This window comes from Anarhichas minor, unplaced genomic scaffold (assembly GCF_050575085.1).
Source record: "Anarhichas minor isolate MPS153535 unplaced genomic scaffold, ASM5057508v1 ptg000055l, whole genome shotgun sequence".
In the NCBI taxonomy this organism is placed as follows: Eukaryota; Metazoa; Chordata; class Actinopteri; order Perciformes; family Anarhichadidae; genus Anarhichas; species Anarhichas minor.
The window spans coordinates 3708930-3722411 of NW_027466501.1; the positions used below are offsets into that span (position 1 = coordinate 3708930).

The 13482-nt window shown below is 42.8% G+C and overlaps 1 protein-coding gene across 2 annotated transcripts in view; it reads left to right on the forward strand.

The window, feature by feature from the left end:
- The window catches only part of slc41a2b (solute carrier family 41 member 2b), a 36070-nt gene that overhangs the window by 4564 nt on the left and 18024 nt on the right, over positions 1-13482 (forward strand). For both annotated transcript variants that reach the window (XM_076075994.1, XM_076075995.1), the window contains exons 4-8: positions 1414-1485; positions 2113-2257; positions 2477-2623; positions 7077-7224; positions 7713-7792. In XM_076075994.1, the coding sequence (XP_075932109.1) occupies positions 1414-1485; positions 2113-2257; positions 2477-2623; positions 7077-7224; positions 7713-7792 (592 nt within the window). The remainder of the gene's footprint in view (positions 1-1413; positions 1486-2112; positions 2258-2476; positions 2624-7076; positions 7225-7712; positions 7793-13482) is intronic.

Below are 13482 nucleotides of genomic sequence, written 5' to 3' on the forward strand. Positions count from 1 at the left end.
GTCTTTTGGTGTGAGAGCTTTGCGGATTAGGAGTTGGTGGAGGAATCTGCTGATGTAGCAACAGTGAAGGGGTGGTTTCCTGTAGAGGGAGGGGTGGGACGGGCTGCTGCAACCAGGATAACCGAACAGTCAAGATGGCCAAACTGTTGCTCCACTCGAAGCCCTCCCAGAGCAAACAGAGGATGAGCAGTAAGGAGAGTAAACGGGTTCGCCTGGTAGAGAATCATACGTTTGTAGTGCGGGATGTCCCGTAAAAAACTGTGTCATTACAATCCTGTCCACAAGTGCACAAAGTGCTTATTCAGGCAGTATTTTCCTGTGTATCCATGATGTCTTGAAGAAGTGACGGAGCCAAAATTCTCTCTTTGTTTAGTTTTGTCTTGCTTCTTCCCGTTGGCCTCCGGCTCTCAGCACACAGGCTCCACATTGACACAGTGCTGTGTCAACACGGACAGCGGAGCTCAGCATGAGCTGATAATTCCTCAGTGGTGTCCCAAAGAAACAGTTTGTCTTTGTGTTCATGTTCTCCTTAAGGCTCAGCCATGAAACAGGCTGTGATTCACATACAGGTAAACATTGCTCATTATCATTTCTGTGGTAAAGTTGACAAAGAGACACTACAGCAATTTAGTATTGCACTTCCATAAGGAGACTCGAGACTTTATGACCCCAAAGGCCTTCACACTTTTTATCGTGGGATTGTTATGCAGGTCAAAATATGTTTTTTCATCAATACTTTCACACAAAACGCAAATATTACATAGTGGAAAAGGAGACGTAATTTTTTGATTTTTCTGAGCTTTTGAATAAAGGAATCAACCAATGACGTTGTGTGGAATGTGCCACGTGGCGCCTATATTTATAAAATAACAACACAGAGGCTCCGTAGTCCGAACCAAGACCGCACACTTTACTACACTTCTCCACCTCGACAAAGGCAGCGCAGACCAGATCCACGCCTTCCGTTCTTACCTTTCACAATAAAAGCCCTCGACATTTAATATTCCCAGTCCAGCGTTCTGCGTTTTCGTGTTGCTTATTCATCACGCCTCTGCTGTGTAAAGGCCTTATGTCCCAAGTATGGTCACTCTACAGAAACATTGCATCCTACATTTCCCACAATGCAACTCAATAGTGTCTTTTGTTAGACCTTCCCTGACTGTTACTCCCTCGCCTTTCAAACTCGATGACCGCAGTGGTTCTCTTATAATATTGTCGTCTTTAAGCCCAAGCTGAAATGTCAGTCAATTTCAGACTTAACACAGCTTCACCAGAGCCACAGAAGACATACATCTGAATACACTACCTACTAACCACGACTACTACCATACTGAGCTTCACCTATAAAATGGGTTTGGTCCTTAGTCTATATTTTATATGCGTTTCTGTATTCTGTCCTATTTCCCAACACAGGTGAATGTGGGCAAGATGGATTCTCCCATAGAGAAGTGGAATCTAATCATAGGCAACCTGGCACTGAAGCAGGTAATCACTCCCAGATAAGCCTTCAACCATCCACATGCACGTACAGCCGTTAGAATGAAACAATGCTCCAGTGATTGTTTGACACTGATCAGCTTCTAAGCATGTTCCTTATCAAACCGAATACAGTTCTTATAGACGCCTCTACTGATTTGTCTTCCATATTTGGCTGTGAAAAATCATCCGATGTGATTATATTTAATATAAGCACAAAATGTCACCACATACTATCATATTTATATAACGCTATGGATGTTATGTGTGATTCTCTTGATAAACATCACCCCACTAGCAGTGGTGGTAATTGGTTGGATCCAGGTTAGCGTTGACTCAGACTGTTTTATTGATGTCTCTGTCTGTGTAGTAAGAGTACATTCTCTGTTAATCATCTACACACACTGATAAACACACAGCTGGTTATACGCAATAACACCCACGTCAGCAGGAAGTGTTATATAATGGATTGAAAAAAACCTACCTGGACATGATGTTAATTACAGTATTTCACATTCATGTTTATGTGCCACATGACCTATAAGTAACCCTTCTGCTGATCCTGTAAGCACTGTTTGCGTGTTTTTCACACACTCAATAAAAGAGCACAATAGTAACTCCCCCTCTCTCCTCCAGGTCCAGGCCACGGTGGTGGGTTTCCTGGCCGCCGTAGCAGCCGTGGTTCTCGGCTGGATCCCGGAAGGGAAGTTCCAGATGAGCCACGCTGTGCTGCTCTGCTCCAGCAGCGTGGCCACGGCCTTTATAGCCTCCCTGCTGCAGGGTAAACACACACACATTTACACAGTGACAGCTGAGGACCACTGTTTAAAATAAACTATTAATACTGTCACTGGGGAGAAGCAGGGTCAAATCTGTAGGACTACAAAAACACGTATTTCTCTCTGACACACTGGTTGTTTAATAATGGCTGAAAGTCACCAGTAATGTGAGGATCATCAGTCAAGTGCTCCACTCTTTTTTTTTTTTTTTTTTTTGTCAGGTTTCATCATGGTGGGTGTAATTGTGGGTTCGAAGAAGACGGGCATCAACCCAGACAACGTAGCCACACCCATCGCCGCCAGTTTTGGTGACCTCATAACCCTGGCGATCCTGGCCTGGATAAGCCAGGGCCTCTACAAGTGCCTGGGTAGGTGACCAGCTACTGCTTTTAGAAGTAGATGCATTCCGATCCCATTGTCTTTATATATATTTTTAGCTGCATACTATGCAATGTATCGATGATATGATTTCTATCATTGTTGAATGGCCTGGCTCAGGTCAAACACTTTATAATACATGAACAAATACATAGAAAGAAGGAACGCTGCACCACTTTCTTTTATTATCTAGTGCAGCATGTGCTAGCATGAGGAGCTGAGGATGCAGGAGGACTGTTGCCAAAACTGTCCAATCAATGAGCTACCTTCTCAGTCTACATGACTTCACGCTTACAGCTCTTGGTTCTTTTGTAGAGAGTCAATGTCTTCATTAACATGCTCACTAATATGCCATTATTATTCTGAATATGACGTGGGCCATGTGAACAGTATATTTCATTTGGATATTCAGAATCAGGCCTGAGCAGTTTCCGATTAAGACATGTGAAATATGCCGGTGTTACTCTGGTTTTAAGAGTTTTTACGTCAGCTTGCGACACACAGCAAAAAAACTAAGTATATTGTGCAGGTCAACACAGCTGATGTGAACGTGGACCGGACCAGAGCCGAAAAGCAGCAATGTGTGAATAAGTCTACAGTGTGAACGCAACCTCAGAGAGTAACATGACAGACTTTTCTAGTTGTAATTTTCCATACATTGCACATGTATACATGAGATGATGTGTTGATGCTGAAATGGTAAATCCTATCGTCCGAGTCTCCAGTTATGATAAGCTTTGGATTGAAGGAACACAAAACACATTGACAATCACTGAATGTGGTCCATCTCCTCTCCGGTAGAAACGGTTGTAAGCCCAGATGATCGTAGTGAAACACTTCCCTCGGTCGGCCAGCAGGGGTCCCTCCTGCCACGCTCTGCTGCAGTGCTGCCCTCCACTCACAGAACACACCGTCCCTTTTTCCTCCCACCACACATTCCACATGTTTAACTCACACCGAGACCTGCGTCGCACCACCTTGTGTCACTCAATACCGCGAACTCTGGGACCCGCTGACTCGCTGTCTGGTCTAATTGTATGACACAGATGTTCACCACAATGAAGGAGCAGTTTAGCGCCGTGAGCTAAATGTGTTCAACACACTTCAGATTTCATATTTCCATGGCGGGGCGTCTGGCTGTGTCACTGTCAGGACAGTGGCTCTGTTGTTCAGCCACGCCGACACTTTCCTGCTGAATTGGTACTAATGGTCAGTTCACTCTCAACTGAACAGAATTCAAATCACATGATTATCTACACAGATATGAACTTAATGCTTCTAATTTTGAGGCAAACCAGCTGAGCAGAAATGATGAAACATAGTCCATGCTGGAGCCAAGCGGAGCCCAGTCAGGTTTATTTATAACGCGCTTTCAGCCAACAGGCTAGTCACAGAGCGCTGTAGCTGTGAGAGGGATCAGCAATAGATAAAAGCAGGGATGATTAGAGCATGAGACGCAGCGCGGACACTGACAAAACGGGGCCAGAGCCTTTTGAGCGTTCTCAGTATATGCTTGTGAGGATGTGGCATCGCAGGGCCACTTCAGGGCAGTTGGCGAGAGAATCAGATCCATGACTTAGGCAAAACGGGGAAGATAGGGATGGTATTAAGTTAAATAAATAAATAAATCAGGTTCGGTCTAGGCTCGAATACTGATAAACCGGCTGCATTTCATATACAAGTCGCATATCCAGCTGTTATGACACACTGCCCACAATAACAAAAAGAGAGAACATTATCCTCTATGTATTTGTTTTATTCACCACATCTTTTACGTGCAGCCATGAACTGGCAGAAGTCTGCCTAAAAGCAGAACAGCTCTAGGGCTAAATGTCTGGATTGAAGCTTGTGTGCTAATTCATTTAACAGTGAACTTAAAGTAGCAATTTTTGACAAAAATAGCACAGTCGGAGTGGTTTCTGGTAGTTTTCATTCAATGACATGTTCAATCTTTCAATTTTTCCTCAACATAGAAACATGGGAGTCTCTTGGATAATTTAAGGATATTACAGATGTCATTTATGGCCATCAGTTTGAATACATTCAGCTTTGTCTTTGAGAAATCATGGGGTTTCAATACCCATGAACCTCGGCCACAATTGCTGTGGAGAAAAAAATATCCAGAGGCCCGAATCGGAGCTCGTTAGAGCTTTTTCACTGAAAAACAGCTGCAGGTGAAAACATAGCGATGAGAGCCATGAGACTGAACCAAAACAATGAAGTTGTGGGCTGAAAACCCAAAACAAAGAGCTGAAAGATGCTAAAAAGCCCTGCAGCGCTGAGGAACTGCAGAGTTCGTGATAATAATAATAAACTGTATTTATACAGCATATTTCGAAACAGTTACAAAGTGCTTCACAAGAAAATAATTTAAGCAAATAAAATCCAGAGCCTAAGGGGTAAAACAAGACGGAGCCAAATTGTACATGTACCAACAATTCAGATTGTTGGTACATGTGGCACTAAGCCAGGGGTATTCAACAATTATATTTTAACAATTATTATTCTCAGTTTTGAAATTGAACTGGATGGATTATAAATAATACATAGAAATACATCAATAAATGTTCTTCTCATTTCAAGTACAATAAGGGCTGGATTAAAGAATACAGAAAGCATATTGGGCTCTTAGCTTTATTTTCTGTGTCTTCATTTCAGATGTGAGTGGGTACGTTTGCTCAAAAGAGTTGTGCTTTCTCTCGTAGTGACGCTTGATATTACCACTTTTAATTATAGTCACGGTCTCTTAGCATATGAGACACACTGGTTTTAAACTGTCTGTGGGAAGAATGAACGTATAAGAGTCTGTTCATTCTTGGTTAGAGACTCTGGTCTCTCTGACCACTTTTCTCTCTTTGGAGAATGTCATGTGAATTAACTTCATTGACCAAAGTCATTATTCTCCTACTCTGCTATCTGTTTCCTCGTCTCTCCCCCGTGTGTCACGGTGTGTGTAAATCTCACTCTAGTCAGGAAACTTGTCAGAATACTCACATTTGATTGGCTGAGCAGCATCACGTGATGTGATTTACAATGCATTGGCCGGTGTGTTTCCTGCACCGCTGAACAAGTGCCGTAAATGCTGGAAAAGCTGCGCCGGCTAAAATAGAATCGCTCCGTCAAACTTTCGGTTTTGGCTCCTGGGTCCGGATACAACGCCGTCTGGATCCGGACCGCGGTCCGCCTATTAGTGACCCCTGCACTAAACCATGTGGTGAGTTTTTAGAAGAGATTTAAAAGAGGATACTGAATTTGTAGCTAGGGTTTTATGTCCTTTTAAAGTTCTCCAGACTCATCTTACATTGTAGAAAATGTGTTACTTCCGCATCCCGGACCAATGTATTTTAAATGTTCTGCCCCTACCTGATCAAGTAACATTGTCAACCCATACAGTTAGAAAATTCAAATAATCCCGCTTCAGATTTATGGCTAACCCCCATAATGCATCTTGCCATTTCTCAGCTAAAGGAGAGATTCAGACCGCTCTTTGTCCCGGCGAAGCGAAGTTAGCAAAATATTTTCCACCGCAGACGGACAGGAGTATCAATGGTTTGTTCATTGGTTTTATTCGCGGCAGCAAGGATACTCAATGGCAGGGTGTCAGAGGTTCATGTAAACAGTTTAACCTGTAGAAGACCTAAATTGGAGCGCGGCTGATAGCCAGCTGACTCTGTCAATGTTAACTCCGTGTCAGATTCCCCGTCAATGCGGCTCGATTTGGGTACAAGTCTCCGCTCTTAGTATATCTTTCTCAGCTCTGCATTTAAGGACCGAAGGGCTGCGAGAGCCCATTACAACCTGAACACTGGGACATTTCTGTTTACAAGTTACGAGACCACAGGGATGATAAATCTGGGACGGTTTCCTAATGACGGTTATTTAGTGGTTGGAACAGGATCCTGCTGCAAACATCTGGTGGTGGCTCTAAGCAGGTGCTTTACCCTAATTGATTTTTTTTTAACTAGTTGTGCTATTTTGTAGTTTGAACAAAGAAGGGGCAGTTGTAGAGGGAAAGTGAGAGGAACCTTCCCTGTGTTGGTGTGCACTTCCTCTCGATGCTCCGCATTCATAACATATGCAGCTCATAGTGAACTATAGGCCGAAGCCATGCGGGAAGATTTAAAAATAACATCGACCGTCTGTCAGAGTTCCAGCAATTTGGTTAAACTTTGTGTATTCTTGCCCTGCTGTTAGTTCATTTTTTATTTATTTAAATATTCAATCAATTTAACTATTAATTAGCAAATGAATTCAGTTTTTTCAACAATAAACACTGATGCATTGCATGTGTTTGTTTTCCTCAAACTTAAGTTTCTGAAAAAAAGTATCATTGTGGACCATACCCAGCTGGTTTTCCATACCGTTTCCCCAGTGCATGCTGGGAAAAGCTCCAAACCGCCACCCAGAGAGGAAAAATAACTGCCGTCTCTTCCTCCTCCCCAGATACCTACCCGTACGTGTCGTCACTGGTCTGCGCCTTCTTCATGTGTCTGACTCCTCTGTGGATCATCGTCTCCTCCAAGCACCCGGCCAGCCGCACCCTGCTCTACTCCGGATGGGAGCCAGTCATCACTGCCATGGTCATCAGCAGGTGTGTGTGTGTAACTGTGTGTGCCTGTCTAGTCTTCAAAGGAGGAAAGAACTGCTATTCTGCGTCTGAAACTCCCGGTGTCTGGATGACTCATCCCCCTAAACAAATTTGCAGCACCCGAGCAGACACTAATATGGCCAGTAGGAAGGGAATACTCAGTGCAGCAGATCCCACATTTCTCAGGCTTTTTGAAGAGGAGTAAGGCAATAGAAGAATGCATTTGCTAACCATGAGCTAAAAAATAAACTATTGAAACTCTTCCACTCTCTCTTAGTCTTCACCACTCTGCAGCTGATGAAGCATTTTAGTGCCATTTATAGATAAGCACACAAATTCACTGTGGACATCATTTAGATGAAGAATGCTCTTCCTCCTTCCATGCCCTCTTTTCTCTATCTCTCTCTCACACACACACACACACACACACACACACACACACACACACACAGAAACACCAGTTAATCATCTAATTATGTTGTGCTCTGCAGCATCGGAGGGCTCATCCTGGACAAAACAGTGTCTGACCCAAATCTGGCTGGCATCGTGGTGTACACGCCGGTTATCAACGGTGAGTCACAGTGTTGGCACCGCTCCTTTCTTTGTGCTGTGAATGGCTTCAAGGTGTTACTGTTTGAATTGCAATTGCTTGACCGCCCGGGGCTCCAACAGGCGAGGAGAATCTGGACCAAAGGTTTTAATATAATAGCTTCCTAAATCCTGGGGGATTTAGAGAAGAGTAATACATATGTAATGAAGAGTTTGTGTCGTCAGATTGCTCTAATCCCATATGGGTAAAACTAGAAAGGATCCTCTCCTGAGAGTTTATGTTCATGTGTTTACATTGTGGAGGTCGGGCAGTCTGTGAGGAATCCTGTATCTCTACACTTGTAGAAAGGCTGCATTTGTAGTTCTGTGTGACATGTTTGCATGCTAATTTGAATGTTTTGTGTAATTTTCTTTTGATTAAGGTTCTAGCGATGTAATGAATGAATTATTTAAATTATCTTAAAGCTACCATGAGGAACTTTCATCTTGTGTTGATTCTGGCGGTCCCTATGGACAAAGTCGGTAGTGTTTCCGAGTCTCTTCAGTAAACCTCATTTTACTGCAGCAGGGTCTGACAGTCTGCCTCGCTCAGTCCTGGTTCTGGTTCCCCCCTGTGCCTCCCTTACCTCCTGCAGGCCCAGCAATACGGCCTGGGTCACCTGAAGCGTGGTGTCGAGGCGAAGCTCTGCTCCTGGCCAGATGAGACGCTGCTGCCGGGAGTGGAGCTCTCCTCCTCCCGCCGGAGCTCCGACTGCAGTTGAAGGCGGCAGCGAAGCCTGATCTGGTTGCTGCCGGAGGCCCTCTTTCCCTTGCGAAGGGCTTTGCGATCCCTTTTGATTACAACGAGAACGTTATGTTATATTTACACAGGACGGATCAATGCAGATTAGTTTTTTTTAACACACTGGTATCGGTACTCAGTATCAGCCAATATGCAAGTTTAGTTATCTGTATCGAGAAGGAAAAAATGGTATGGAAACATCTCTCCTTATGGGTAATTTAAAACGTGATATCCCAGAAAGAAAAAGAAAATATTCAGCATATCTATGTAGTTAAATGACTCTTCATCTGTGTTGTGAAACATCTGTTCCTAAAAATACTGGTGGGAAGTAAAACATGTTAAGTACAGTGGTCAGTTGGAAGGTTTCTTAAGGACATTCTGTCCACGAGGCAGCAGCCAAACACCAACAAGCTGTTTACCGTGGAAGTTTTGGGTACGGAGAAACTGCTGCTGTTTGTCTCATTTGTCCCTCTCAGTTGTTAATTAATGCAGTGTTTGACCCTTTGGAGCCGAGATTCAGACAAAGTGTTTACACACAAGATGGATGACGCGCCGCAGAGTCTATTTGTCTTGTGCTGTGCAGCTCAAAGGTGTGAATTAATGTGAAAACCGAAGCAGTGCCTTTGCTCAGTCAACAATCCCCTGATTAATGAAAGTTACTAAATAAAGACTCCAAATGCTCATCAGCATAAATGAGTGACCTAATGAGACAGCAGCAGTCTGTCTGTCTGGACTCCATAAACCTGGTCCTGTTCCATTTCCTCCTGCTTCTCTACCTCCCACCGCTAAGTGGCTCAGCCACGGCTGCCAGGGCCCTGGCACCTCCACAGCAAGAGATACGTTTTTAATTAAGCGCCATTAATGACATTTAACGAGATGGAGTACGATTCCCAGACACGAAACAGCTGAGGAATCTGCGCCCGTTTGTGAGGGCGGAGACGTTTTTGTTTCGTGTGTGTGTGCAGATGTTTTATCCGTCTTGGATTTACAGCATTTTATTCAGCGAGTGAGGAGGGGGCAGCTCATGACGTTGATGATTAAAATGCACCGAGGGTCCTGTTCTAATAAAAGAATGAAATGAAAGAAAAGGGAGATGGAACAGAAAGCGTGAAAGGACGATGTGTGGATGTTTGATTAGAGAGGAGATGTGTAGAGCGCGATAAGAAAAGACAGGTTAAACGAAAGGTAGAGGGAAAGAGCCTCCTTTTTTTTTTTACCAACACTGGCCTTAATTCTTTTTAATACATTATTTTATGCAATTTCCCCCGAGATAGAAAGTGGCTGTTTGAAGTTCATTCTGGTATGTTTAATCCAGGTATTGAGGAAGTGTCTGCCAGTTCATTTCCTGTTGTACTTCATATTGAACCAGGCTCTGTGGCTACAGTGTATCGCACCAGAAACGCCTGTTCTTGCCTAAATTCAGTTTCCGGTGTCAGCAAAAAGGCTTTGATCCGTCTTTCTGATCTGCAGATATCATATTATGTTATGCATCTTGTTCTGCAGTTTCCCACCAGACATCACTCTGATACAGCAGTCTTTAATCTCTGCTTGTCATCTTTTCATATTTGTTTGTTTTTAAGATAAGGTGTCTGCCTGCTTTACGTCTAACTTCCACCTATAAGACATTTGTTTCCTCCCCTCTCCTCTGTTCATATTTTCCTTCCATCATATTTTATCTGCGTTCGTTTCATCACGTCACATGCTGGTAATGGAGCAGCTCAAATACACAAACTGAAATCAAACCCGGAGGAGAGGTGAGCGGGGCAACAGCTTTCTGTGTCGGCTCCCTTGGGGCTGAGAGGAGCATGGAACCCCCACAGTTCCCTCGTGTAGCCTCGCTGAAGCCCAAAACCTCCTCATCCTCATTCCTCCTGTCAGACCATGTGACCTGAATAAATCAAATTGCCCCCGAATCCTCCTTCACTCTACCTCTGACCTCCCCTCCCCCCTCGCTGTGGTTGCTAGACCCGCCCTCATCCAGTTCAGCCCCCGTCCATCCCAAATGCCCTGAAGGACAAAAAGCCAGAAAGTGAAAATCCATGCACCATCCAAGTACTATCAATTCTAAAAACATGTTTTGGCTGCAAAATATATCCTCCAATTATATTTTAAATGCCACAGTTTCCAATGTTTTTGGCTTCTGATTTTAGAAAATTCACACTCATACACACTCACACACTCACACACACACTCCCTGTGTCTTTCATCCCTGGTGACTAAGCCCTGCAGGAGAGCTCACATACATACAGATATGTGTGTGTGTGTGTGTGTCATTGAAGAAATTAGCCAACTAGATGATACAATAAGAACAACCAATATGCCCTTTTCACAGAAGACATTTGGAAATGTCACAGTAGGAAAAGCACAGTAAAAAATATTTACAAAAAAAAGTTATGATGGCTGAATTCTATTTAGCTGTTTCAGTTTCTGGGTCCTGGTATTGTTCATGCTGGCTGACACTGTCATGTCCTACTGGGATACTTGAAAAGAACAAGAGTCAGCACCTTTTTTTCCCACACATAGTTCCAGTATATTACTGTGATAACCTTTCAGGCACTGCTAATGATTTTCACTATTCACGCATTCGCATTACATTAAGGAACATTTCGGTGTTGATCCTTTTCACACGTGCTATAGCAATATTGCAATAGATGGGACAAGGTACCGGCTGATGGCCGTAATGCAACTATCATGGATACAAACCGCCATAAAACTCAACAGAAGAATAAGAAAGATAATGGGCAATAAAACGACACTTTAAAGAAAGCACTTTTTTTCACTTTAAAGCCATTGATGCCTGTGTTTTATCTTGTATATATTTATTTAATGTCTTGTTTTGAATCAGTAATGTCTTGTCTTAATGTTTTTATACATGTTTTACCTTGTTGCTGCTGTACTGACTGAGTCGCCAACTTAATTTTGTTGTACGTTTGTACGATGACAATAAACATCCTTATCCTTATATCGCCTGTGAAAGCGTTAGCATAAATGCTACTTCACGCGCTCGTCCCTGCGACCTAACTGCTTTCATTCACAGCACAGCTGTACTGGCATTCTCCCTGAAATGTTACGAGGCCTTGAGGTGTGAAATTGGTGGTACAGTATCGATCCTGCTCCCATTCACACTTCACACAATGCAGGAAATGTTCCTGAATGTCTCAGGGAGAGAATCCATGTGTAAAAGTCACATCGGCCATTTTCCGATTGGGACAAGTCCAAATGTCTGCTGTGGAAACAGCCTTTAGCACGTCAAAAGATAGTATTCCGTACATATGGAATCATCAAAAACAGTTACAATGGTACAAATACATTTCCAATTGTAAAAAGAAAAACAAACACCTATGTGTAACTAATGCAGCCTAAATGCAACAGTTCTGCACTAAATGCCACCTTGATGAAGGTTCTAATGTTCCGTTTAATGGCTCTGTTGAGACGGTTCTGTTTATTGTTGTTTTGGTGGCAAATTTACCATCTGGCCCAGAGACAACAGTCTGACTGTTTAATTAGCCGTTTGACTAATATGCACTAACACAAAGACACCACACCAAATACATTTCTCCATTTCATCACTTTAAAGTTTCTCTGTGTTATATTTATCAGCAATGGCATACATTAAATCCACCGCGCAGCACTTATTTCAAGAGAAAATATGTCCTTTTTAAAGCTGGTTCTCCCGTTACTCTTTATTTCCTTCTTCCGAATCAGTGGTGAAGAACACCAGAGTAAATACCAGGAGTTGAGTTTGCTTGTGTGTTAACTGTGTGCCAAATTAGTCAGTGTACACAAGAACAAAGTGCCTCCTAAACTACCATATCGCTAACAAATACAAACATTTGAAATGAAGACTGGTGCAGTGCTCACTCCATTAAACATACCGGGGCTACATTACTTCAGCTAAGAACTCAAAAACACTGAATTCGTTAGCACGTTAGCACGAGAGCCTGTTTGTAACCAGTAGGCCACCGACAACATCATCTTCACTTGTTCAACTGACAAGAGCAGTTTAGATAACAGACACTCCACTGTCCTGCTGTTATTACAGACATGTGAACTAACCACAGACGCATGCTTCGGTTCACGGCAGTGCGCCACTGCAGAACATAACACTGGAGCGGATATTTGGCGTTATTTTCGGCCGGTACAATTATAGAGGAAACGCTGTATTGAACTGACAATGGAGTATAGATTAACACAAATATAATGTATATACAAAAATAAGGAATGAAATATGAAAATAAGCTTATTTATTTATTGGTTTATTTGAACGGGATAGTGCACATTAATAAAAACATTTCTGCAAATGTGCCAGAGTTAGCCAAAAGGCTATTTTTCATCTGTAGTCCCAAAGCTAAACAGGATTCTTAGCATAGAAATGGATACATTTAGGAAATCGATGTGTAAACCATCCTATAAAGGCTAAGAAAGTCCCAGAAGAACCCCCGAACATAGAGAATCATCAGAAATGTTGGTAATACGAAAAAGATACATTGGAAAGTCTCAAATATGTCCAAGAATAATGGCAACTGCTAATAATGTACAATATGACAAAGAGCCGCACAATATTGGAAAAAACTCAGTAGCAACAAACTCTTTCTATCTGAGAATCCTTAACGGGTAGTAAATGATGCTGTAAATTATGTATGAAACCATATATCATGCACTCCTACGATGAACAGGTCAACATTAGTATATATGCATGTGGGAGGATCTTGTTTATCATCTCTATGAAGAGATGTGTAAAGGTGTGTGCTGGACCTATTTCTTGGCGAACAACAGCCGGGTGCCAGGTTTGGTACACTGTACAACGTGCTCACTAACTGTATCTGCTAACGCTGATCAGAAGCCCCAGGCAGAGAGATACAAACGGATGTTCGTCAAGAATGTTTGTGTTCTGTATGCATGTAAAGCCGTGTTCACATCTGGCATTGTGT